This window comes from Cuculus canorus, chromosome 3, assembly GCF_017976375.1.
Source record: "Cuculus canorus isolate bCucCan1 chromosome 3, bCucCan1.pri, whole genome shotgun sequence".
In the NCBI taxonomy this organism is placed as follows: Eukaryota; Metazoa; Chordata; class Aves; order Cuculiformes; family Cuculidae; genus Cuculus; species Cuculus canorus.
Window position 1 is genome coordinate 60,009,874 of NC_071403.1, and position 22,833 is coordinate 60,032,706.

General features: G+C 41.7%; 1 protein-coding gene across 4 annotated transcripts in view; it reads right to left on the bottom strand.

Moving 5' to 3' along the window:
* TRIM67 (tripartite motif containing 67) overlaps positions 1 to 22,833 on the bottom strand; it is a 40,103-nt gene that overhangs the window by 12,138 nt on the left and 5,132 nt on the right. Inside the window, exons 2-8 of one of the 4 annotated variants that reach the window (XM_054062797.1) lie at positions 19,994 to 20,089; positions 16,082 to 16,204; positions 14,658 to 14,768; positions 12,389 to 12,542; positions 5,641 to 5,786; positions 2,563 to 2,701; positions 1,217 to 1,520 (exon numbers count right to left, since the gene is read on the bottom strand). In XM_054062797.1, the coding sequence (XP_053918772.1) occupies positions 1,217 to 1,520; positions 2,563 to 2,701; positions 5,641 to 5,786; positions 12,389 to 12,542; positions 14,658 to 14,768; positions 16,082 to 16,204; positions 19,994 to 20,089 (1,073 nt within the window). Of the gene's footprint in view, positions 1 to 1,216; positions 1,521 to 2,562; positions 2,702 to 5,640; positions 5,799 to 12,382; positions 12,543 to 14,657; positions 14,769 to 16,081; positions 16,205 to 19,993; positions 20,090 to 22,833 lie in introns of all 4 variants that reach the window. The other 3 variants (XM_054062796.1, XM_009567085.2, XM_054062795.1) reach the window with 3 other exon arrangements.

Here is a 22,833-nt window from a genome sequence, read left to right on the forward strand (position 1 = left end):
TAGTGAGTGCAGAAGACCTGCTGGGACTGTCAGTAGAAAACTAAAGCGAAAGTGATTCCCCCTGCCACAGAACCTGCTGCATATCCTTAGCCAGTCACTTTATTTGTACGTCAATGTCCCATCATGATAGAGCACCTATACAAACACACCATTTTCCAAAATAAGCCAGAGACTTAGGATCCTGAATCATAGTCTTCAGTGGAGATCTTCTTAAGGGTCTCAGCTCCTGTAGTACACCCCTGACCTTCAGAGAGAGCTGACCCTCTCATGGGACACATAGGGAGAGCAGTGCAGTCCTGCTCTAGTGATATTCCAGGGAACTTCAAGTGAAGCTGACCATGTCTCCTCTACACAGTCCAGCATCACATCAAGGAAATACAGCCAGCAATAGGCAGAGGTAACTGCCATGAGTGCTTAAAGCCATGCAATCATGTTGACACAATAATGGATCTATGCTCATATAGTACGTGTCTGCGTGATCCATTCCCGGAAGTAGCTTCAGTTAGAAGACATCTCCCAACCACTCTGTTGCAGAGAGCACACAGAACCTCTGAGTGGTGGGAGAAAGAGAGCTTTGGTAATGATGGCTCAGAGGCATTCTGAAATCCTCCTTCGTGTAAGTTGGTTGTACTGAGAAAGACACTTTCCAAAGCTTGTCAGTACACTGGCTCAGTTGGACGGAAGCTGTGACTTAGCCCTCACTGCCAAACAGTCCCTTGTGTCCAGATCACCCCAGGTGTGACCTACAGCATTGCTTTTAATCAGCTTTCAGGGCTCACAATAAGCACCTGCCTTTTGGACAGGCGATCAGCAGTGCTTTGCCTAATTATTGTGCAACCCTGTGGCCAAGATTCTTCCTGAAGAATAGAATCAACCAGCTTTCTTCCTGTGCTCCTCCAGCAATGAGAGAGAAATCACACATCCCAGTGTGTCGCACTCCTGCCTGCTGATGTTGTGGGTGGGATGTGCAATAATGGGCTTAAATCACAGCACGGGGAACTTAGGCTAGATCTCAGGGGAAAAACTGGTAGCAGTGAATATAACAAACACCAACGTAGACTGCCAAGGTTCAGTCACTTTCACTAGTGATTCTTTAGAAGGAATAAAACAACTACATTCAGCAGACAGATGGACTAGATGGCTTGCTGATACCCCTTCCTCTCACACAAAGCAGAAAAATGATCAGTAATGAGAATAGAATGCAGGAGATCCTTACCGATTGGTGTGAGAATTGCAATGCATGAACCAGCTGCGGTTGTTGTCAACGTACATGGCCCATGCCTTGTCATCCTTGCCTAGCATCATGTCCTTCACAACATTAATCCTGGCGATGCCAAAGGCTGGATCTGGATGGTTGTCGTACCGGTCCACATGCAGTTCCCAGTAATGCACACCCTTGGAGAAGGCTGCTGTGCCAAGAACAACACGGTCATCATAACTGTTGCATGTAGCAGTCTGGTTGTCATTTGACAGCACTATGTCTCTGTGAGCTGAGGAGGGGTCAAAGGTGAACCATGCCACTGTGGAAGGGAAAAAGGAAAAGCTGGATTACGGCAGAAGAGACTGTGTTCAAGTGCCATCTGCTTTACTTCAATTAGGACAATGAGATTCTGCCTTCCTAAAGACCCCACTGCACTTGCAGATAATAAAGACAATCTTTCCTCGTTACTGTAGGCAGCTACACAAGATTGCTTTGTGCTGGTACCTTGCTGCTTTTCAGCTCAGAAGTGCCTTATATTATCTGTGCCTGTTCTTCTGAACATAAGCTGCTAAGGGCAATGACTTTCTGTTCTCACACAGTAACAAGAAAGCCATTGAGGAGACAAAGGCTTCTCCATGATAAGGAAACTGATCACATAGGTGAATTGGTTCAGGATGACCTTTAATGGAAATGGAGTTCCACTGTGTCCATGCTGGTTAAGACAGATTTCACTACTTTATCAAAGGGGGAAAATAAATTTCAAAAAAAAGGCAAACAGAAAAAGCTTTTAAAGTATAAATATTTTATACTGGCCTATTTTGGCAACACAGCATAAAACTGGAAGTGATAATAGCATGCGCTTCCTGATTCATTACAATATCATTAACAGAGATGAACTTCTTGTAATGCCCGTATGGATGTCAAGTATAATTACAAAGGAACAAGCATGAATTCCCATCTCTGTAGTATCAAACCTTGCTGTGAAATCAAAGCAGTACAGAAGAAAAAGGCAAATTCCAAATATATATGGAGAAGTGGAGACAGAGCAACACAAAAATATCCCATGTGCTGCATAATTGCTTCTGTATGCTAAATCAAATAAGAATCCAGACCCCAGACTTCTACAGCCGAATAAAATTCCATGATTTGAAACCTGAAGTGCTACTGATAATGGAAAATCCCCAAAAGTGCTAGGAAGCCAGCACAGTCCCTGTGCATGCTCAGCTCCTGGCCTCTCTGCTCAGATGATCCAAAACCTTTGTGCCATTAATTGATGAAGATATTAGATACAAAAGGACACAAGTGTCCTACCACTGAGACCTGCAGTTTTTCACTTAGAAACTGGCAGAAACCCAACTCACCATCCGACGTCTGTAAAATAACTGTCTTGCTGTAAGGGCCAACTCCTGACGAGTTGAAAGCTTTGACTCTTGCATTATAGGTACTGTTGAAATGAAGGCCATCAATGGTGCAGAGAGTTTCCTTGCCAACATATACTTCCTAATCAGTCCAAGAAAAAGAGAGACATATATTTAACTGTTTCTTTGTGCCTTGTCATCACACGGTAACACTTCTAAATACAAGCCACAAGTGAACAGCTTCTCATTGCTTTCCAGGATGCAGAAGTTATGCTGTTATAACATGGACAGCCACAGCAGTGGAGACATCAAGGATGGTTAGCGGTGGAGACGCTAAGGTGAAGATGGAGCTGGAAGGGCACACTAATGAAGGGCAACACAGGAAGATCTTAATTTTTATCCTCTTTGCTTTAACATCTACTCCAAACCACTATTTTGGATAGTAGTCCCAGCATCTGACCCACCGTGACCATTCTTATATTTACGTAGGACCAAAAAAGGGAAATGTGTTAACATTTTAACATACACCTGTGTCAAAATATAACTTTATAACTTGCAAACACAAAGTCTGATATCAAAGAACTGATATCACCAAGATTAGGATCACATGCACCACATGATGGAACAGCAACTAGACAAGAGAGACATCATAAAAGTCTGGAAAGATTTATTAAACAACAAGAACTTGTATAATGTGAAATATTTCAGGAAACGAAACATCTGGGCAGACTAATGAAGAGGATCAGTCAGATGATACAGTTTATGACGAACTGAAAGAAGCCAAGAAACCTCAAGTTTGTTGGAAAACAGAAAATGACAGAAACTGAAAAATCCTGTCTTGGCAGTGGGTTGAAAGCCACAATTCCTTTCCACCTATGATTTCTTCAGTTCTAGGAAATCCATAGATTTATGGTAGCAAAGGCCTTAAAGAGCTTACGGCTCTGACTAAGCAGGCCACTTGGGTGCCAGGTCAGTTAAGACATTTAAGTATATGCTTACGAGTAGTCCTGTTGATTAAGACTCTCTGATATGAACCTAAAGTTAATTAAGTATGCGATGAATAAGGAAGAGATTACTTAAGTTCAGAGTGGGCTATGTGTTTGTCCACTTTGCTACCATGCAGCTGCTACAAGTAACAAAATCTTTTGGGTCCTGAGTTAGCTGATGATCTTTCGTGGGCATAAAGAAGAGTTTTAATAAAGTAGCTTAATTTATCTCCATGTTATAGCATACGCTATAACAAAAATTTGTATTTGTAGGACAACTCTCACATTTTCTAATCCATTTCATATTTTTACCACTGTTCACTGCTTGTGTTAATGCAGATTGATGCTCTTTGCTACAATGAGAGACAAAACCCATTCTTTAAATCCACCCATCAAATACTGATAAAGTGCAGTCAGTGTCACTGATTTCATATATATAATCCTTCATGGAAAGGGTCAGCAAACTCTTACTGAAATGGCATTGCTGAGCAGCTTGCTGTTTATCTTTCAATGGGTAAAACTGATGGTGTTTCTATCACAGCAGGAAAAGCGTTCCCTTGAGAAACTGTCACCCTAGAGTGTTAAGGACTGAGATGGTTTTGTATCTTTTTCAGTCCAAGATCCTGACATGGCATTGCTGACAATCCCAAAACTTTTGCCGGTTACAATACCCCCCAACACAAATGGACTTGGATATGCACCAGCCTAAAATCTTGTTTATTCACAAATATTTATTTAGATGTGAATATCACTTGAAAAGGTTTATCCAACACACTGGAATTCATAACAACTTGTTTCTAATTCTTCATCACGCACTGACAACACTCTGACCTACTAATATTAACTATATCGGCAGCTCCCAGCAGCCATTCACAAATGTACCTTTTCACACTTTCAAGTAGTGGAGACCACTCCAATCTGTCTCTTCAAACCCATAAGAAATGATACCAGGACCAAGGAACTGAGGAGACCTTCCAGAAACACAGTGCCCTCTTCAAAATGCCCTGCTAATATTGCTGTCTCTTCTAATGAGGGGAATTCAGATCAGGTGCCTTTGCCAGCTATGGGTATAGCTGTTTGGCGCAGGGAGACACTTCCTTAGGTGGACCCTTGCCAGGCCAATTTGAGCTTGAGAAACTTTTAGATTTCCAGTGGGAAGCCATTTTGCAGCTCCCAAAGAAATGCTGTCACATATTTTTGGCAGAATTTCCCATTTGTGAAAAGAGCAGCTGTACTCCACAATGGTCTCCAGATGGTTTCAAGGCACTAGCCCTTAGGCAATGAGCTGGGCCAGCCTGGTCCTGGAGCAACAGGAGCATGAAGCCTGTCTCAGGAGGAAGGGTCACAGCTTCCAGCAGGACGTGGCTGGCAGAAAGCTGATTGAATTATTTCTGTAGTTTGTTTATTGGGATGTGGTGGGAGGGGATGGGAAACTAGAAGTACCCTGCACCTGCTGGCAGGAGCAAGCAGTTGTGGCCTCACCTCGAAGGTCTGGAAGAACAGCACTTGGGATGCCTTTCTGTATGTACCAACACCTTCACAGCATGTCTGCAGAAAGCTTCCACCAGTCTGGTCTCATCCACACCCAGAGAAAAGACTTAGAAATCCTGAATTTTTATGTGAGATCTCATTTGTATTCAAAAAACAGGAAAAATTGTGTTGCATCTCTGGACTGAGACTCTCATCTGTTGAAACAGGGTGCTATGGACAGATGAGAGTGGGGACTTCAAAGAATTCTCAGGTTTGTGAAAAGAACCACTTGCAGCTCCTGTAGGCTAGTATGGGATTTTCTGCTGTGGTATGCTCCAGGAGGACCACACAGTAGATGTGGTAGTAACTTGAAATTCTACCCTTCACCTCTTTGCCCTCTTTGCCAAATTCCCAAGAATAACCTCAACTAAACTTCCTGCCCAAGCTGGGGGTCCTTCTATGAAACAATATCTGCACCTGGGGCTTTCCACATCTGCATGATGAAAGCAGGGATATTTTGACAACCCATATCTTCCCTCTCCCCACCCTCAGAGAGACACAAATCCATATCCTGAGGAAACTCATATACAAAGAAACACAAATAAATGCTGAATGAAATTCTCACTCGGAATTGGCCACCATCTCCATCATCAAGTTCCAAGATATAACCCTCCACCGGGTTGTGGCTCAAAGGTGGCATCCTCCAGGCCAATGTCACACTGTTGTTCCTGGTGCAACACTTCTCCAGCTGCAGTAATGGGACGGGTGGCACTGTAACAGGAACTGGGTACAGATTAGTGTAACTCTGCCCTACCCCGTTAGTCTGTGCTATGAGCAGTGTGACAACTGCTCACCTCCCTCCTCTTGCGGAGGAGTCAATATTTGTTAGGAAGTGAGTCCATTCCCTTCCTTGAAATAAAATGAAGTAACAGCAATATAACAAAATGTCATTACTCAGTAAGACAAATCATTTGACACAGAAACATATCTGGACGTGTTTCTGGTGCCTTGTAAGAACTACTCCTGTCTGGTTTCCTTCACAGGGGTCACTGGCTGGAAGAGTTTTTTTCTCACAACAGAGCACTTTGTCCCCACTGTCCCCAAAAGGAGAGAGCGAGTAGCAATGGCAGGAGGTGTCATGGGCCACAGGGTGGCATGGGAGATGCACATGAATGAAGAATTATTAACCAGCAAAGCAGCCACTTCTCCCAGCACAGTGGTGAGATAGAGCCTGAACTCCACTGACAGCAGCAAAACAATTCTTCACAATATTTTTTTTAATAAATCTAACCTGAGTCCCCTCAATTTTTCTTTTGCAAAACCATCTTGGATATTTTATCTTTATGGCAGCTGCACTTAAAAGAAACTCTTGAGGAAAGCTGTTCCATTTGCAAATTTTATCTCAATCCATTGGTTCAGGTAGGAAAAGGAACTTCTGCACCACAGGAGAGAGCCTGTGTCTCTCTCTTCTCAGAAATTATGACTGCAAAGTTATCTACCAACATGCCTTTTTAGTGACTTGCTCAGCAGAAACATGAAGAGGCTGTTGACCAGACCAGCATCTTAAAAATAAAAGTAAACAGAGTAAAACATTCAGCCATGCCTTTGTGGGAAAGTAGCCTTCATCACACCTTCTCTGCTAAATGCAACTAAACTCTCACCATTCACCCTCTGCTGGAAATTATAAAGTGAAAATTCAGTCTTCTGGAGAGATCTGACATGTATCTTACACACCATCGAAATTGCACAGGTTAAATGGGATATAAGTGATGCATAGACCTTGCCTGGTCTTCTGCCCAAGGCTGAATTTCACTGTTCAGGATCATTTCTGCAGAGCTCGACTGAGTTTTGCAAGAAGCTGAGTGCTCTGAGCGTTCATTGACTTAGCTCTTAACATTGTCAGTTTGCTCTTCTTTTATCTAGTCCACTTTGAGCATCTAGCTTTTTTCCTCCGTCTGCCTGAGAGCTAAGCCCTTGAGCTGCTCCTTTTGTCCTATTTTACCTCTCCAGACAAAAGATGACTGTTCAAGTTTCTTGTAACAAGCAGTCTGTAGGAAAATGGATGCTACCTGTGATGAGGCTAAGGCTTCACTCCCACTGGAGACGTGACACAAAACTCAACATTACACTTGTGATAAACAGTGCAGAAGCTATAACGGCTTTCCACTGGCATTACCCATCACCACAGTGAATGCAGATGGTCGGTAGCCCAGAATGACTGTGGTTTGAAACAAAAGAACTTTATAAATCAGTTCTTGAGGGTTATTCTGTGACAAGAGAAAAAAGAAAAGCCTTGTTCTTCTTCCTCGATATTTAAGGATGATTCAGAGGGTGTCATAAATAAAAATCTGCTTGTTTTTTTCACGTGGAAAGTTCAGCGTTTTCTCTAAGGAGACACTGGAGAAGTAACAGAAATGTGACATTATAAAAGTCAAAAAACAAGGAATTCAGAGGTAGTGGGATTTTCTAAGTGAACTATTTCAAGTTTGGGGTTTTGTTTGTGTTTGCTAGTCTGTCTATTTCTAGTGATGATGAGCCCAGGAGAAGGGCTGTAGGACTGTATCATCCATCTACACTCCTGCCACTTTAGCTAACTGGTTAACCCTCTCAGAAGGCATTTGCTGGATCCTTCCCACTTCTGAGACTCCCCTTTGCAAAACTGGATGAAAACCTAATTCCTGAACTTTATAATGTGCAAAATAGACAGTAGCCATTCAATTCTGAATTGAATGGCTAACCTCTTCATCTCCCTGCAAAAATCTTCTAGGAACATTAATGGGAGGATTTCAGGGACTGTTTAGGTAATGCATAACACCAAAAAAAAAAAAAACAAACAGAATTTTTGGGGCAGGGTAAGTGTTTTATGAGTTCCTTTTAATTACAGAAATAGGAATGCCATCTAGGATTAGAATATGCATTCATATGGTAAAATGCTGTTGTTCCCATTTCCCAGCAGCAGTGCGAATTTTGGCCCTACATATCAGAGTCACGCATTCCATGATGGAGTGCCTGGTCTTCTTTACTTTTAAATGTGTCACTGAACATTTAAATTTTTGTGAGTAATCCTGATCAGCCTCCTACTGCCTTCAGACCAGCCTGTGGCCTGAACTGCGCGACCTACAGTAGCTGATGGAAGGGTTAGATGGTCTCACCAAGAAGCTGTGCATCTTTGCTAGATGACACTCTCTGTGCCTGCCCTCCTGCCTCCTTCCCTGGACACGGGTAGGCAGAGATTTGCCTTGACCTCAGATTCCCTCTAGGAGGAGAAAAGGTGAATACTTGTTGTAAAAGTCATAGGAAAATGCAAAGCAAGTTGAATAATCAGAATAGCAGGATATACTTCGTAGTGAAGAGCGATGGGACAGGACTAAGAAAAGAAAAATATAGGCTAACTGTCAGGAAAAAAAAAGACTCAGATGTTAAATTACAGTGCCGTCCCAATTTTCATTCAACTTAAAGTCCTCTAGAGAGTTTTTGAAGGAAAAAGTTTAAAAATATAAAGGGAGAAGTGACACTGCATCAGCACAGCAAGACCTATTAATGAGTCTGAGTGATGTCCTGCTATTTTAAAAGTGCTTTATGGGGGTCACACTTAGCTAAAAAATGTGATACTGATGTCTCATGTCAACTCAAGAGTTTCAAAAACACATTGCTTAATGCCTCTCACAGCTGATCTGCTCTCAGGCTAGAGGAGGGCTGCTCTAAGATGCTATCTGTTATTTTTCCCCTTGAAAAGCAAGTTGTGCAATGATGCTCTCCACCTTCCCAGACTGAGTTTTAAAGGACTAACAGCAGTAAATGAACAGGACCTTCAGAAATATGAAAATTTCAACCTCCTCCAGCACTGCAGTATGGCCCTCTAATAGGCTTAGTCACTGCTGTAATGAAAGCTCTACAAACATTTTTATCAAAAGAGAAGGAAAGACCACAGACAAAGACTGGGTCCATGATGCGGAGCTACAGAACCAGGGATAAAGCCTATGATGAAACAGTTACTATTTCATTATCAGGGCTGTACAGCTCATAGCTGGAAAAGCAGCAAGATTTGTAGCAGGAAATGAATCTGGGGAATCTTCCTGGACTGGTCTGCAGAAGAGGGAAGGAGTCACTCCTGACAAGGAGAAGGGCCGTATGAGTGAGTGGAACAGAAGTGGAAGTGGAACAGAAGTGGAACAGAAAAGTAGAGAGTAGCTCTATTTTTTCCCATTCTCTACCTAGTCTCCATTTTACAGCAAACCAAGATTTCATGACAGTTCTAGCTGCCTGAACAAAACAAATCTGGAACACACATTTGCCTATGCCCATAGCTTGAACTGAGAAAATGTGATGTACACATTAAGCCAATTGTCAAAGAGGACAGGAATTTTATGTTAAGGCACTTGGAAACAGCAATAGAAAGAAGAAAACATGGACAGAAGAACGGGATCTGGGAAAGTTCAAAATACCAGCAATTACTAGAGCTGCGTGTGTGCTCCGTTGTTCAGTTAGCCTGGGGAGCGTGGGACTCTTGCCAAAGGAATATCAGCGAGACCCTTTGGTCAACATGACCACTTAAGCATTACTTCTGCACCTATCACATTTCTGCACATTTAATTTGTTACTAAATTGCTTTTTCTTTCTGTAAAAAAGAAAAATCCACCCCCCGATCTTTATGTATTGAGATTAGCTTTAGATATGGGCTTATACAGAATTCACTGGTGAGGTTCATGAACAAGTCATCAAAGCAAATGTAATGTGATTTGTTCTTATTTTCATTCTTCTTTGTCTAACAGAGTGAATCAATGTTTACTTACAAGCATGCTTTCACTCTAAATGACCCTTGAAAGCTCACTGAAGTTGAATGAGGCCAGAGTTTGAAAAAAAAAATAGAAATCCAGTCATGCACTAAGCATCGATAACAATAGTACAGACCTTACATTGCAAAGCTTTTGGAACAAAACAGCTTGCAACTGGAAAAGCCACACTGGCCCTATTCCCCTAGGTTTCCCCAAAACTCCATTTACAGATCATCTCTGATGTCTCTAATGCATCTACTCCAGTCAGATCAACCAGTATAGTGTCTTAATCCCAGTCCCCTCAACACTAACAGCTGGCAAAGACTGATGACTTCTTGGTGTGCCGGGATAGGTAGGATTGGAGAAAAAGAATCAGATGTGAGGAGACATGTAGATTTTTCTTTGCAAAACTGGAGGCTCAGAAATATGTCCTTATGGTGATAATTAGCAAAACATCATCCTGTAACATCAGCTTTTCCTCACAGAAAGCAAAGTGATGTTCCCAGTAAGTCTGGGAAACACTGAGTTTCTTACTTTCTGTACCCCTATTTCTAGACGTAAGACCACAGCGTCTCAGAAGATAATGCAGAGCTGTTTGAGGTCGTGAAGGTAAATTTCAGAAAGAAAATGCTAAAGTGTCAGACTGAGCAGTTCAAATGCAAAAAGATTTGTAGTCATTAGCTGAAAAATAAAAATACACCTGTATACATAAACAATCCCCAATACCTATGAATGTTATCTGGGGACCACTTGGCGGCTTGTGCCACTTGGGCACAGAGGGGTGTGAGGAGGAATAATGCATTCCCCTATGAACGAGTGGTGGCCAGGATAAATGGTATTTTCACCATTCTCTGCATGATGCATACGTTGTCATGCTAGTTATTCTAACCAACCTGATGAGATATGCAGCAGGTACTCCCTGAGCAAGGTCACGACAGCTCAAGGAAAAGCCCTTCCTGAGGTCTAACTGTTAAGATGCACCTGGAGACCAAAGCTCAAGGGTGTTGGTAAGGTCTGTGCAGGTTTGGGCAGAAACAGTCTTGTCCTCTTCTGTGCTCCTTAAACCGTGTCTAGCTGAGTACCAGAGCCTCACTGCAGTTATATGACAAATGAGAGCATCAGAAGACAGTACTCTTTCATAAAGCTCCAGTGAATCTGGCTCAATTAAAGTCACTAAGTCTTCAAGCTTAAAGCCAGCTGAATGTCCAGAAGCCAAATACCTAAGCTCCTCTGACCTCGAGTGACCTGTGGTTAATTAGCAATATCTCAGTGGATAGTTTAACTAAATTCTCGATATGTTTGGGAAGGAGACTGGAGGAAGATTAATATTAAATATATTTAACAAGAAGTATACCCAGGATTAAATATAAACTTATTTAAACACACAAGTGCAGGCAGCATTCAGAGTTTTACCAGTGATATTCTTTCTGTCTTCACTCCACTTTCCTGGCCGATAACATTTCAAATAAGCAATTCACAGGTATTTTTTTGAGTTATTTTAATGCAGCTCATTTCTGCCAAGATGTAAAATACTCTTGGTAAGCCTCTAAATTTTAATCCTTGTTTCTCTGCATATTTATCACCCTAATTACTTCATCTTGGGTCTCTGAGGCTCCGAATTTGGCCCAGAGAGGACAGATAAACCAAACAGAAATCTTTCTGCTTGCTTGAAGTCAAAAAAAAAGCACATCCGGCATCATGACATGATTATCCTTAACTCATTCGCTGACCTCTGGCAGCCTCTACTCTGCAACCCACATGTATAATTAAGGCTTGAATGACCACTGAGGGAATCTAATGGCATGGCTCCCAGGGACAACAATGGCCTTCAAATCTAGCTGGTCTATGGATCTATCTAATTCTGATGCAGTTCTCGTCCTGCTCCATATAAAACAAACTCATTACAAGCACATGATGTTAATTTTTTTTTTTTTTTGCCAATAGCGTCCACTATTCATCAGCTTCTGCTTTTAAATACTTTTTTTAACCTCCTCTCCCTTTAATGTGTCTCTCAGAATCATTGAGATACCTGGCATCAAGGAAGGGTATAGCCATGGAGCTCCTTTACCCCTGACTCTCTGCTTCATGATATTTTTTAAACCTGAGCACTGTTCACAACACAGTCCAGATATAAGTCAAAGGTGGCTTTTTTCCCCTATTCAAGCATGTTTGTGTGTGTGTGTATGTGGATTTAATTACTACTCAGCTGTTCCTGACAAGGTAGGGATAACTGGTATTTTGTATTAACCATGTTAAATATGGGAAAGCTGTAAAATGGAATAAAGTTTCATGCAGCTAATGTATTTTTAATCTTCAAAGCTGACAGACAGCCTGAATCTGAAGAATATATCTTTCCAAATCTTTAACTGAATGTGGTATCACTGTCTGAGCTTGTTCAGGTCACTGCACGTGAGGTGAGCACACCTATCCAGGAAACACCCAGTAATCTGAATACGCTTGAAAATGTTTTAAAACCATCCAGCAATTCCAAGTCACTCCTCTCTCCTCCCTCCATGTCCTGTTTCTTCCCACCACTGTTTCAACACATGCATGAAAAAACAGAAAAAAAAAAAGAAAATCATAAAAGCTCACCCCTACATTTCATCTGAATAAAATCCAGCTGGTGAATTGACTGCAGTAAAGGTTCACTATCCAGAGTCAAGTCAAACTCAGCAGACACTTTTGGCTCCAAGGCTCCTTTGACCCACTGTTCCTGAGATACCTGAACACGCTTGATTAAAGCATCCGAAATCTGAAAGAGAGTATCAGGCTTATAATGAAATGGCAGGTACACACATCAAAAGTGACTGTGAGATAAATACAGCAAAATGAAACCAGGAATACAACAGCTGAGACAGGATCTGGTCATTTTGGGGTGAGCTCCATTTATGATGCATCCTTTCGTCTCGTCTTTTCAAAACAAAACTCAGGATAGGAAAGTAAAAATTGCAGTTATAAAGCCTGTTAAGATTATGTTACAAGTTATGCCTCTGAATACCACATATACTTCTGCTCTCTGTTCTCTGATATGCACAGCTGAGTTTTGCTCTCCTGTTCAAAAAGCAGTTGCACAAAGACAGGTTCAAATGTTGCAGGATCTCTCCATTCAGCAGAGGTGATTCAGAGAATGCAAGCTGAAAGGAATAAAAAAATCAAATGGGAAAGAAAGTGTGTATTTCTCACAGTGAGGGTGATAAGTTGTCAGATAGATTTCAGAAGAATTTGATGAATTTTCTATCATTACATCAAAACTGAATCGCAGTTTTAAAGCTTTGCTCTAGCTCAACCCACAGCCAAAAGCCAGACAAAGATGACTGCAATGGACTCATCTGGAAGTGAAATCCCATCTCTGCAGAAATCAATGACTCAACTGTCCTTGAGTTCAGTAAAGCTGCCATTTGGATGTCTGGAATCTCTCCCAGTAAGCTTCCTGTAAACCACAGGGAACAGAATTTTCTTCCAGATAAGTCAGAGGGTTTTTCTTTCTTGCAGGTGTTCGGATACATTTCCTCATTACTCTTACTAGATGACACTCCTGTATCAACGCTTTTGCATCAACAGCTCCTAATCACTCTGTGCAGTAGGTGGAGAAGCATCTTATACCCTTCCTACAACCTTGGAGTCACTTCCTGGGATGCTGGATCCCTTGGCTGCGTTTCAATGTCCCGTCTGCAGAAGCGGTTGCCCCAAGTCATGCAGTGTCCCAGTGATTGCTGGTTGCCTTGAAAGCATCATTAGATAAACTAGGAAAAGGTAAAAACAAAAGCATATTTTTTTTTCTAAAAGGTGACTGCAAAGAATGAAGCCACAAAGGTTAGAGGAAAAGTAAGCTGAAATAAAACCAAAGCATGTATCTAGCTATCATGCAGATAAGACCTAAAGGTTTCATTCGTCCTGCAGTATCCAACTGACAGCCTGATAAAATCTGTGTAATCTTGAGATTAATATACACCGCACATTCCTCACCCTTTCTTGAGACCAGACACGAAAGTAACAATCAATCTGCAGTGCTAATAAGTTTAAGTTGGCTAATTCTCATCCTGGTGTTTAGGGATGCTGTGACAGCCCCATGATGTCCATGCATTCATGTGTGCAGCGTGCCTTGTTCAGCTGACAGCCACGCGCTGATCATTTTGTTTGATGTGCCTTTCTTCTTAGGCAATTCATAAGGCAACAATTGATTTATCTCATCAACAGATACTTTCACTACGTGCCCCTAAGAAACAATACCCTGCAAAATAAGGCAATTGTTGGCTAGGCCGTAATTTGCAAAGAGGGGGTAGCTGGATCCTTCATCTACAAGACAGGTCTTGTAGCCTTGCAAGGTGCAACAATCCCAATGAAGCAAAGCTACATGCAGTCCCTTAAGGTTGGATTTCCTCACAGGGCAGATGATGAGAGAACTCTTTCACACGGGAAAGAGTAATGCAAAGGAGAGAAGCAAAAAAGGGAGAGGCACTACTCTGCAGAAACACAGACCTTTCCAAATTGATCAGAGCGCTCTGTGAGGCCCTATGTTGGGTTTCTCAGATAAGAATAAAATAATATTCTGCAGAAAGTTATCATTAACTGCATAGCATCTCTCTTTCAGGCCAGAAGGAAAGGCTGGCAAGAGGAAGGCATCAGCAGTCAAGGAAGTGGTGTGACTGCTAACTACATCTCAGTCAGAGAGCGGCTGTTCAAATCCATCCCTTTGCTGGCACATTGATGTAGTCACCAGACTATCTGAGCTTTTCGACAGCACTAATGGTAGTTAAGTTGTACCTGCCTTGGAGGTGGGAGAGGCTAACGAGCAAAGCTGTCCATTTTTAGATTTAACTTTAGCGTCTTTTCTTTTTTTCCCCCACAACATTGGAAAGAAAGATACCTGTAAAAACCCAGAGGGATCATTTTCTTTGATAACTTCCAGGCAGTACTCCATAAGCCCTGTTGACTGGCGTAGCTTCAGTGTACAGTGATTTATCTGGTCCCAAACAACCTGGAAAACAAGTATCAGTACAGATCTGATGACTGCCTCAGCTTACAGTGACTTGAGTAAGATTATTTCAGAAGAGACAATGAATGCAAGAGTGTGTTAAAGCTATGCTTAATTTAGATGCCATATGGCCATTGCCATATCTCCATCAGCTACGCTCGCTTGCTCTGTATCATAAATATCGATAATTAGCTCGGCAAAATGTTGTGCACAGGGAATCTCAATTTTCAGAGCAGATTAACTGCTCAAAGATCAGACTTGCTCGGGGCAGAAAGAGCACAGAACATGTTTCTGCATTTGCAGTATTCGCATTCAAATCACACTTTCACAAAAACTTGAGCTTTTAAAAAAATCCTTCACTTAAAAGGGAAATATTATAAAGGATAACTGCAGGAGTGTTTTCTCGGAGCTTATACTCTACCATTCTCTTCACAATTTGCCATTGATTCTGATCTGCTTATGAATGCATTGCTGGGATTAAGGAAAAAAAAAGCTGCATATCATTTTTCTGGATTTTGAACTTGATTCTGCTGCTACGTGGCAGTAGACTAGGCCAAACAGCACTGTGTTTGGTAGCACAAGTCCTGAGGTACAACAGCCTAACAGGAATAAACTGCAGGATTAACCGCGCTGTTAGTAGTTATGTACTAAATGCTGGTTCTTGTTAAGCATGGGGGGGTTAAATGCTGATTTCAGGTAGATTTTATTCATTGTTTGCCATGTTAGATTTTTTTACCGCAATTTTTCCTTCTGTTTTAGATTCTATTAATGTTACTGGCAACATAATACCTCAAAATCACATATGCATTTCAGCATTTCAAGAAATGTGTCCATTTAAACATTTCTTGACTGCCACTTATTTAACCATTTATAGCTATCTTCTCCTACTTCACCTTGCTGCATTAATATTTTGAGTAAGCACATGGATTTCTAGGGATAGCTTGCCTGAATTTCAAAGGTTTGAAAAGGCACCGACGTCCCAACATTTTACTTGAGCAAAAGAGCTTTCTTGCATTTGGAAGGTAGCAGAATCCAACCACACAGGTTTCACTGGCAAGCACCTTTCAAAAGATAGTCCCAAGCCACCAGATAAATAAAGATTGATGACCTGGTTCAACAAACTGCTGAAGTATATGCCTCATTTTAAATGTATAACCACAGTCCCACCAAACCACTGAACTGGAACCTGCTGAAGGACTTTAGGATTTGGTCGTTTGGAGTTTTCATGGTGTAAAGGACTGGGGACTTAACAAAATGCACTGTAATGCCAGGTATCAGCAGCTGTGCTCAGCTGATGAAAGTTGTGCTTAACTTACCTTCAGCTTGTGCTCACGTTCTTTGGTCACCTTTGTGAGCAGTTTTGCCTTTTGTCGTGTCAACGCATCAACCAAGGCATCACACTGAGCGACAAGACAGGCTTCATAATCCAACCCGTTCTCCTGGAAGAGGGCAAGAGTCATACCCATGAAAGAAACCATATTTTACGCCTTAAGCTATTGTTCATTCTTACCTGGGTTTCCACTCAGAAAAGATTTCCTTTCAAGACTGGCATTCCTGTTGCTTTTCTGTACCAGTAATAGCTGCATGCTATAAAATGAAAAAGCAAGATGCTATGCCACAAAACAGGCTTATTTAAAACCCTGATTTACTGCATCTTGTGGACAACAGATGTAGTACAGCATAATGTAAAAGCTAAATCTAACACACGCAGTGCATACATATACATAAGAAAGTTCTGTCTCATTCTGTTTTAATTATCCCACTGTAGCAACTATGAAATCACTGGCTCCAGATCATGGCAATTAGAGGAGAATTATGGACACGAATTTGCTCTACAGGCTTATTGGAAGGAAATTAATCAGGTAGAAATCGCTGAGATTTCGTGTATTACTTAGACTTACATAACCTCCTGTCCTATTGACGGGGAACAAACCCTGCTATCACAGAATCCCACGGCAGCTGTAGAAATTGGAGTGGATGGTACTACAAGGTCCTGAGCTGCCCCTCCTCCTAGGGATGGCTTTTGCTGGGCGTGGAACTGATGTTGTAGCACCCATTCAAAGGGAGGCTCTCCCTCGCTTCCCCTGCTTGTCAGAGTAGAAGGAGAAAGCTTTCAAGCCCTTTTTTTTCCTGTAGGTGTTCAGTTTTTCTATCAGCTTTCCTCCATATACCCCAAGTTACAAAAAAACATCAAAAAGAACAGGAAGCATTAAATGTGAAAAGACTAAACATGCTGAAGGAGAAGCATCTCCATGGAAAGCCATCACATACGCCTAATGCATTACTGTCCATAGCTCTTTTTCTGAAGCATTTATCTTCTTTTCTGTTCATTGCTTTGTCTTCATTCTTTTGAGAGTAAAATATTCAGCAACTTCCCTTTGCTGTGATCCATGCATCCCATTCTCCACCTGAGGGATGCAGAGTCACTCTTCCCTGAGAAGTCCCAGCTGCAGTCCTAGACCTGCCAGCAAGATCGGTGGGAGGAAAGACACCAGACAGCTCAGTTACTGTTCACAGGTTTGTCTTAGGCTCTTCCTGTTTGCCTCTCTCCCCCTTCAGCTTATATCACACCTGACTTCCCCACAAACCAATTTCCATCGGCTACTCTTGATGTTCTGATTTGCCTACAAAGTCAATGGCTGTACTGCATAATTTCTTTCCTTGTTTTCTGTTCGCACATTAAATGGGGTGTTTGGTGCTGTGCCTCTTTCAAGTGAGAAAGGATGAAATTGTTACAGCAGATAGGAAAACGTGAAAATTAGATAATGACAGCAACAACCAAGAGCAAGGAATCAACAGGGGCAATGAGGAACAGGCAGTTTCTGAAAAGAAGAGACCAAAAGATTTGAAAGTGACCTCCGAAAGGAGGAAGGAAGGAAAAAAGAGGAGGAAACGACATCTGAAAAGCAGGGAAAAGAAAAGTAGATTACGAATTTGCCCCAGGCAAGATAAAAGCACAGCTCCTGGTAGTTCTGGCGGACTCAGAGGGGAAATAAAGAGTGCAGATGGCTGTCTGGTCTGCTGTGCACTGAGAAAGGATGATAAAATGTACATATTGCTCACTCCTTTGTGTAAACATACATTTTAAAGATGTTGTTGCTGAGGGGTATATGTCTGTATATGTGTGTGGCAATCATCATAAAATTTCTATCAGAAATAACCTGCTTTAAGATGATTCTGGGTATAAATCTACACACAAAGGCTACATGTATCTCTGCTGCCTGTAACAGTCTAATAACTGTTTGGGTTTTTTTTCGGTCCAGATGCCAAAAGACACAGATCAGCTCACGACACATCTAAACTCTTTCCACTAAGATAGCATGCCTGTACCAAACCTGCCTACCACAAGCATACCCTGGTATGTGTCATCATCAAATCCTGCTCAGGCATCACCTGGAAAGACTGCAATTTGTCATGGGACAAAACCATGCCAGAGAGCTCATTAAAGATAAAACTGTGGGTGATCACCTTTTAGCACTCAGAGTTATGCCCTAGTCTTGTTTTACTTATGAATACATATGCAGCTGATTAGCCTTGCTGTTTTGGTTTGCTGAAATTTGATGTCCTCACTCAGGCTCGTGTTGGAAACTGGCTCAATATGTGAGGTTTAGATGCAGTTTTGTGCCCAGACATGCCTAAATGTTAGAGGCTGATCACTGGAAGCAATTTCTTCTTCTGAGTTCTCTGCTCCCATTTTAAGCAATGAGCAACATCAAAGAAATGGCCTGGCCTTTTAATCTAATTGTAGCAGCTCCCTTATGCGGAGCAATTTGGCAGTGATTTTATTGAAACACATTAAAACATTTTACAGCATAGTCATAAATGGTTGTAATAGACGACCTTTAGGTTTCAGGAGGGAAAAATACATTTCTAATGGAAATACATGACTCAAGAAAAGACTGTTGATAGGCTAGTGTTATGGATGAGCTTCCTAAAATAGCTTTTCCTACCTGTAGAAAGAAATGACCTGTAGAGGTGCCTGTCATTCCCCTAGGACAATGAAAGAAGCCCTAATGAGTAGGTTAGATGAGCTACTTAAGTTTTAGATAGGTAAAGTCAGCTGAGAGTAACTCAACGCTGTGACCAAAATGTGGTGTGTGACAGGTTCCAGCCGCTGGCTCCGTGCTGGTTTCTTTCAGTTAGATGTGTTTGTTTTATACCAGTTCCCCAGTTTTGGTTCCTTCCCTCTCCCACATGGCTGCAGAAAACTGTGAATGTGGGTAGCTACACCGTCCTGTGAAAACCTGAGAGCCTGGGCAGCATTTGTAGCAGGAATTCATCATTTGGAGTACTAAGTGGAGTATTAAGTATTAATACTTTAATTACAAAATTCTAAACTAAATACAGATTATTTTAATTTCTGCTTTGGCTTTCTTTTAATTACAGACACAGGGCTTGCTTGTGGCTCAAAGATGAGCAAGCAGAAGAGCGAGCATATGACAGAGCATCTGACATCCATCCAACAGAAAACCCACTGCTGCAGAGCACCACTGCTGTGGATACAAAGATCCCCTCCTGGGCACTGTGAAGCTCAAACTACAGGAGCAGATTTCCAACCACACTCTGCAAGGTGAGAAGGACCCTGAAGATCATCTGACCTCCAGCACTGATGAGTCTAAATTGGGTTGAAAATGAGACTTGTTTAATTTTGGGTTTGTGCCCTCAATTACTACGCTCACCCTGAGCCCTCCCCTGACTATTAAAGCTGAGCAATAATAGGCATAAAAATATCTTCTGCTTCAATAAATTACACTTTGCAGGATTTGTTTCTTCTTCTTTGTTTTGACTTCCTACAAATATTCTAATAAACAGGTTGACGGGATTTTGTCTGGAAATGAGCACATTTTTAGAAAACATAAGATGATAAGCAAGTAGCAATTTCTGAATATGTTAAATCAAGAACTTATCCTAAATGCCCAAATGAAGCAATTGCAGTCAGGAAGGAGCCCAGAAGCATGACCAATGGATTCAGTCAAACACTAATCGACACAGCTCAGATGTCCTGTATTGAGTATCAGCTTCTTGCAATAAACAACAAACAATCTAGAAGCTAAGAGGGGCTTGCAGGCATTATTTGATGAATAATTTTGCCTAGTAAATCCATTTAAGAAAGGTTAGATGTTTCCAGGAAAGATGAGAACAGCACAGGAGAGAAAGTAATCAAATAAATTATTCACTCAGTTCTATTGATTACTGTATTATCAAAACAGCTAATATTCTACAGTTACCTGGATCTGCTGCAGTAAATTTTTCAGCTGAACCAGAAATTCTTTAGCTTCCTTTGCTTTATCTGAAACACCATTTAAAGCCTGAGACAGTTGTGCCTGCAAGAAAAAAAAGGGGAGAAATAAAAATATTACAGATAAAATGCAAATGTGTTTCTTACTAATCCTTGGGTTTGATGATTAATAATGTGCTAAAAGGCTACTTACTGTCACATGCATTCTTACACGCACAGAGTGTTTATGCTAGAAAAGAATTGTTAAGATTTTAATTGTAATAAGATTTAATAGAGGTGAAATATGCATGTGGGGGCAATCAAGTATTGTGTCTGTGCATTCCACTTTATTGCAGTGACTTGGTAAGTCAAAATACCTTTTTATTAGACAGCTACCCACATATAAAATGAAATAATAGTCTTACACTTACACAGTATCATCTGTTGTGCTGAAAAATCCCCCAGTGCTTTCCCAAAGGACACTTTTTTCACCGAAGTCTGATTTTTTTACAAATGTGACTGATTCTACTAAACTTGAGATACACTAGGCCTTCAAAGACAAAGCTGTATTTTCAGACTTCACAGTAATGTCCCTTTGGGGCTCCAGTTTCCCATGCTCCACTCAACAGAAGGGTGAATATTTCTGGAAAAGTTGGGGAAAAAACCCATTCCTCTAACTTTTGACTTGTGAGAAATAACGACTATATCTACTTCAAGTCCACACTGAAGACCCAGCATCCTCTTTGCTCAGCTGGTACCTGAGATCTCTAAAACAAGCAAGCAGCTTCTTGATAGACTTCCAAGACAGGAAGGAGATGGGGGTTCTGCCTGCAGGCAGACCCAGAACTGCTGTGGTCTGTTGGTGCAGCTTCCCTGGAAGCCCAGCTGCCATTACAGAAACCATATTGCTCCACTTGTCAGCCCATAACAAGCTTAGATACATCTTTACTTCCGTGTAGATATAACACAGAGTGACCAGACAGGTCCCATCATGAGGGTCCTGCAGTTTAAACACTTTTTGTGGGTCTACCCCTCAGGTAGACTTGGCAGCCACCAGATTGCCAATGCCCAGTTAATTATCCTTGCCAAATGGAGGTGACAACTGACATGAGGAAATGGAAAATGAAGTATCTTTCCTAATGTCGGGCTTTCAGAAGGCTAATTCCTTTTCTTGATTCCTCAGGACCAGAGTGTGTCTTGAGACAGAACCTTGTATGTAGGAAGGCACAATGGTTATGAGCCTCTAGGAGGAGAGATAATTGAAATTCAGTAAGTCACCACTCGTTCTCTGCTTCCCTTTTGCTCCTGGAGGGAAGAAAATTACTCCATGCCTGCAAAGCTCACTTCTTCAGGCTGCCAAAGTTTTGAGCTTACCTCCCGCCTGAATGCCTCCTACCCATCCTCCCCTTGTGCTCACTCATCTGCACAGGACAGCAAAGAGCGGTCCCTGGCAGCTCCTTCTTGGCACTGCACAGCCCAGCTCCAAGGCAGGCAGCCTTACACAGGCAGGGGCACCTGCCTAGACACACATGGCTCTGTGGGAAGTGAATATAAACCCTCACTGGGAGGTGGGACTGAATAATAAAGAAGCTATCCTAGAGATTTTTCCTCATACTCACACAAACTTCTTCCTTTTAGCCCAGCTGTAGGTATTACATTAGTGACAAATTTGAAAATGAAATATGCTTTATTACAACTCATTCGTAGCCAATGTAATGGGAAGACACATTACTGTGCAGGTTTCTCAGTATTTGAATATTTAATATTCTTTTATGCAAACTTCTGTCACTTCACAAAAACTTAAAGTGATGATGATCAATATGAACAGTACCTGAGGTCACAGAACCAAACTCTAAATCCTCGAAAGGGTCCCCGTTTTCTGACAGATCAGATAACCAGGTTTCCAGATCAGCTCTCCACGGGCTGATCATGGTTGCCAGAGTTTAAAGCCTATCCTTTTTGATTGCATTTTGTGCTCTATCCACAAGGCACATTCGAGCCTTTGGTTAGTCAAGCTGAGGCAGGACAAGGTGGAAGCAGCATATGACCAAGTGGCTGGGGAGGAAGCAAGAAAGAAATTGGTGGCAAAAGCATGGTACACACTGCCTTTGACTGGCCCAGCAATCTGTCCTGGGGAGGCAAGGACTCCACTCTTTCAAATCAAATCCAATGGTTGGTCCCAACAAAAGTAAAAATTCCACTTTACCGATATCTTCCCGAGCTCCCAAATCATCTCTAAGTGCATTTCACTAGTCAAGAAAAGCCAAAAGCTATATGCAGCCATCACAGCAGCCATAGAAAACTTAATCACTGCAGTCGAATTGTAACTGGCATATGTACGGTGGCAATTAGCACAGTCACGCCTGGCTCCCAGATCCCATTGCAAAGAGCTGCAATAGAAACTCAACGACGTCATTGTCCAAAGGGCTCGTAAGCAAATTGCCATGTTCATTAAAACCTGTGGTTGCATTAACACAACTGCAGCATGAAGCCAAAGAGAACAGATCTCCATTTGTGAAACCCACTTAGAGATAATAGCCTTGTTTTTCCAAGCATTTGTAAAAGATACCTTCCAAATCAGTTGAATCCAGTCATGTATTTCCTATTAAAATCAAATGGAGCTATATGACTAAGCCCTCAGTAAACCAACCAGGCCATAAAAAATGCCCTGTACACTCAGAGCAATCTTTCATGATGCAGAAATATTTACTGAAAGCCAAACTGAAATGTGACAAGCTCCACTAACCGTGACAATTAATAACTCCTGACAAATGGTATTCTACCTGCTGTTATCTTTACTTCAATACCTGGTCTTGCAACCAAAAATGTGGATGCTAGAGATGGATACCA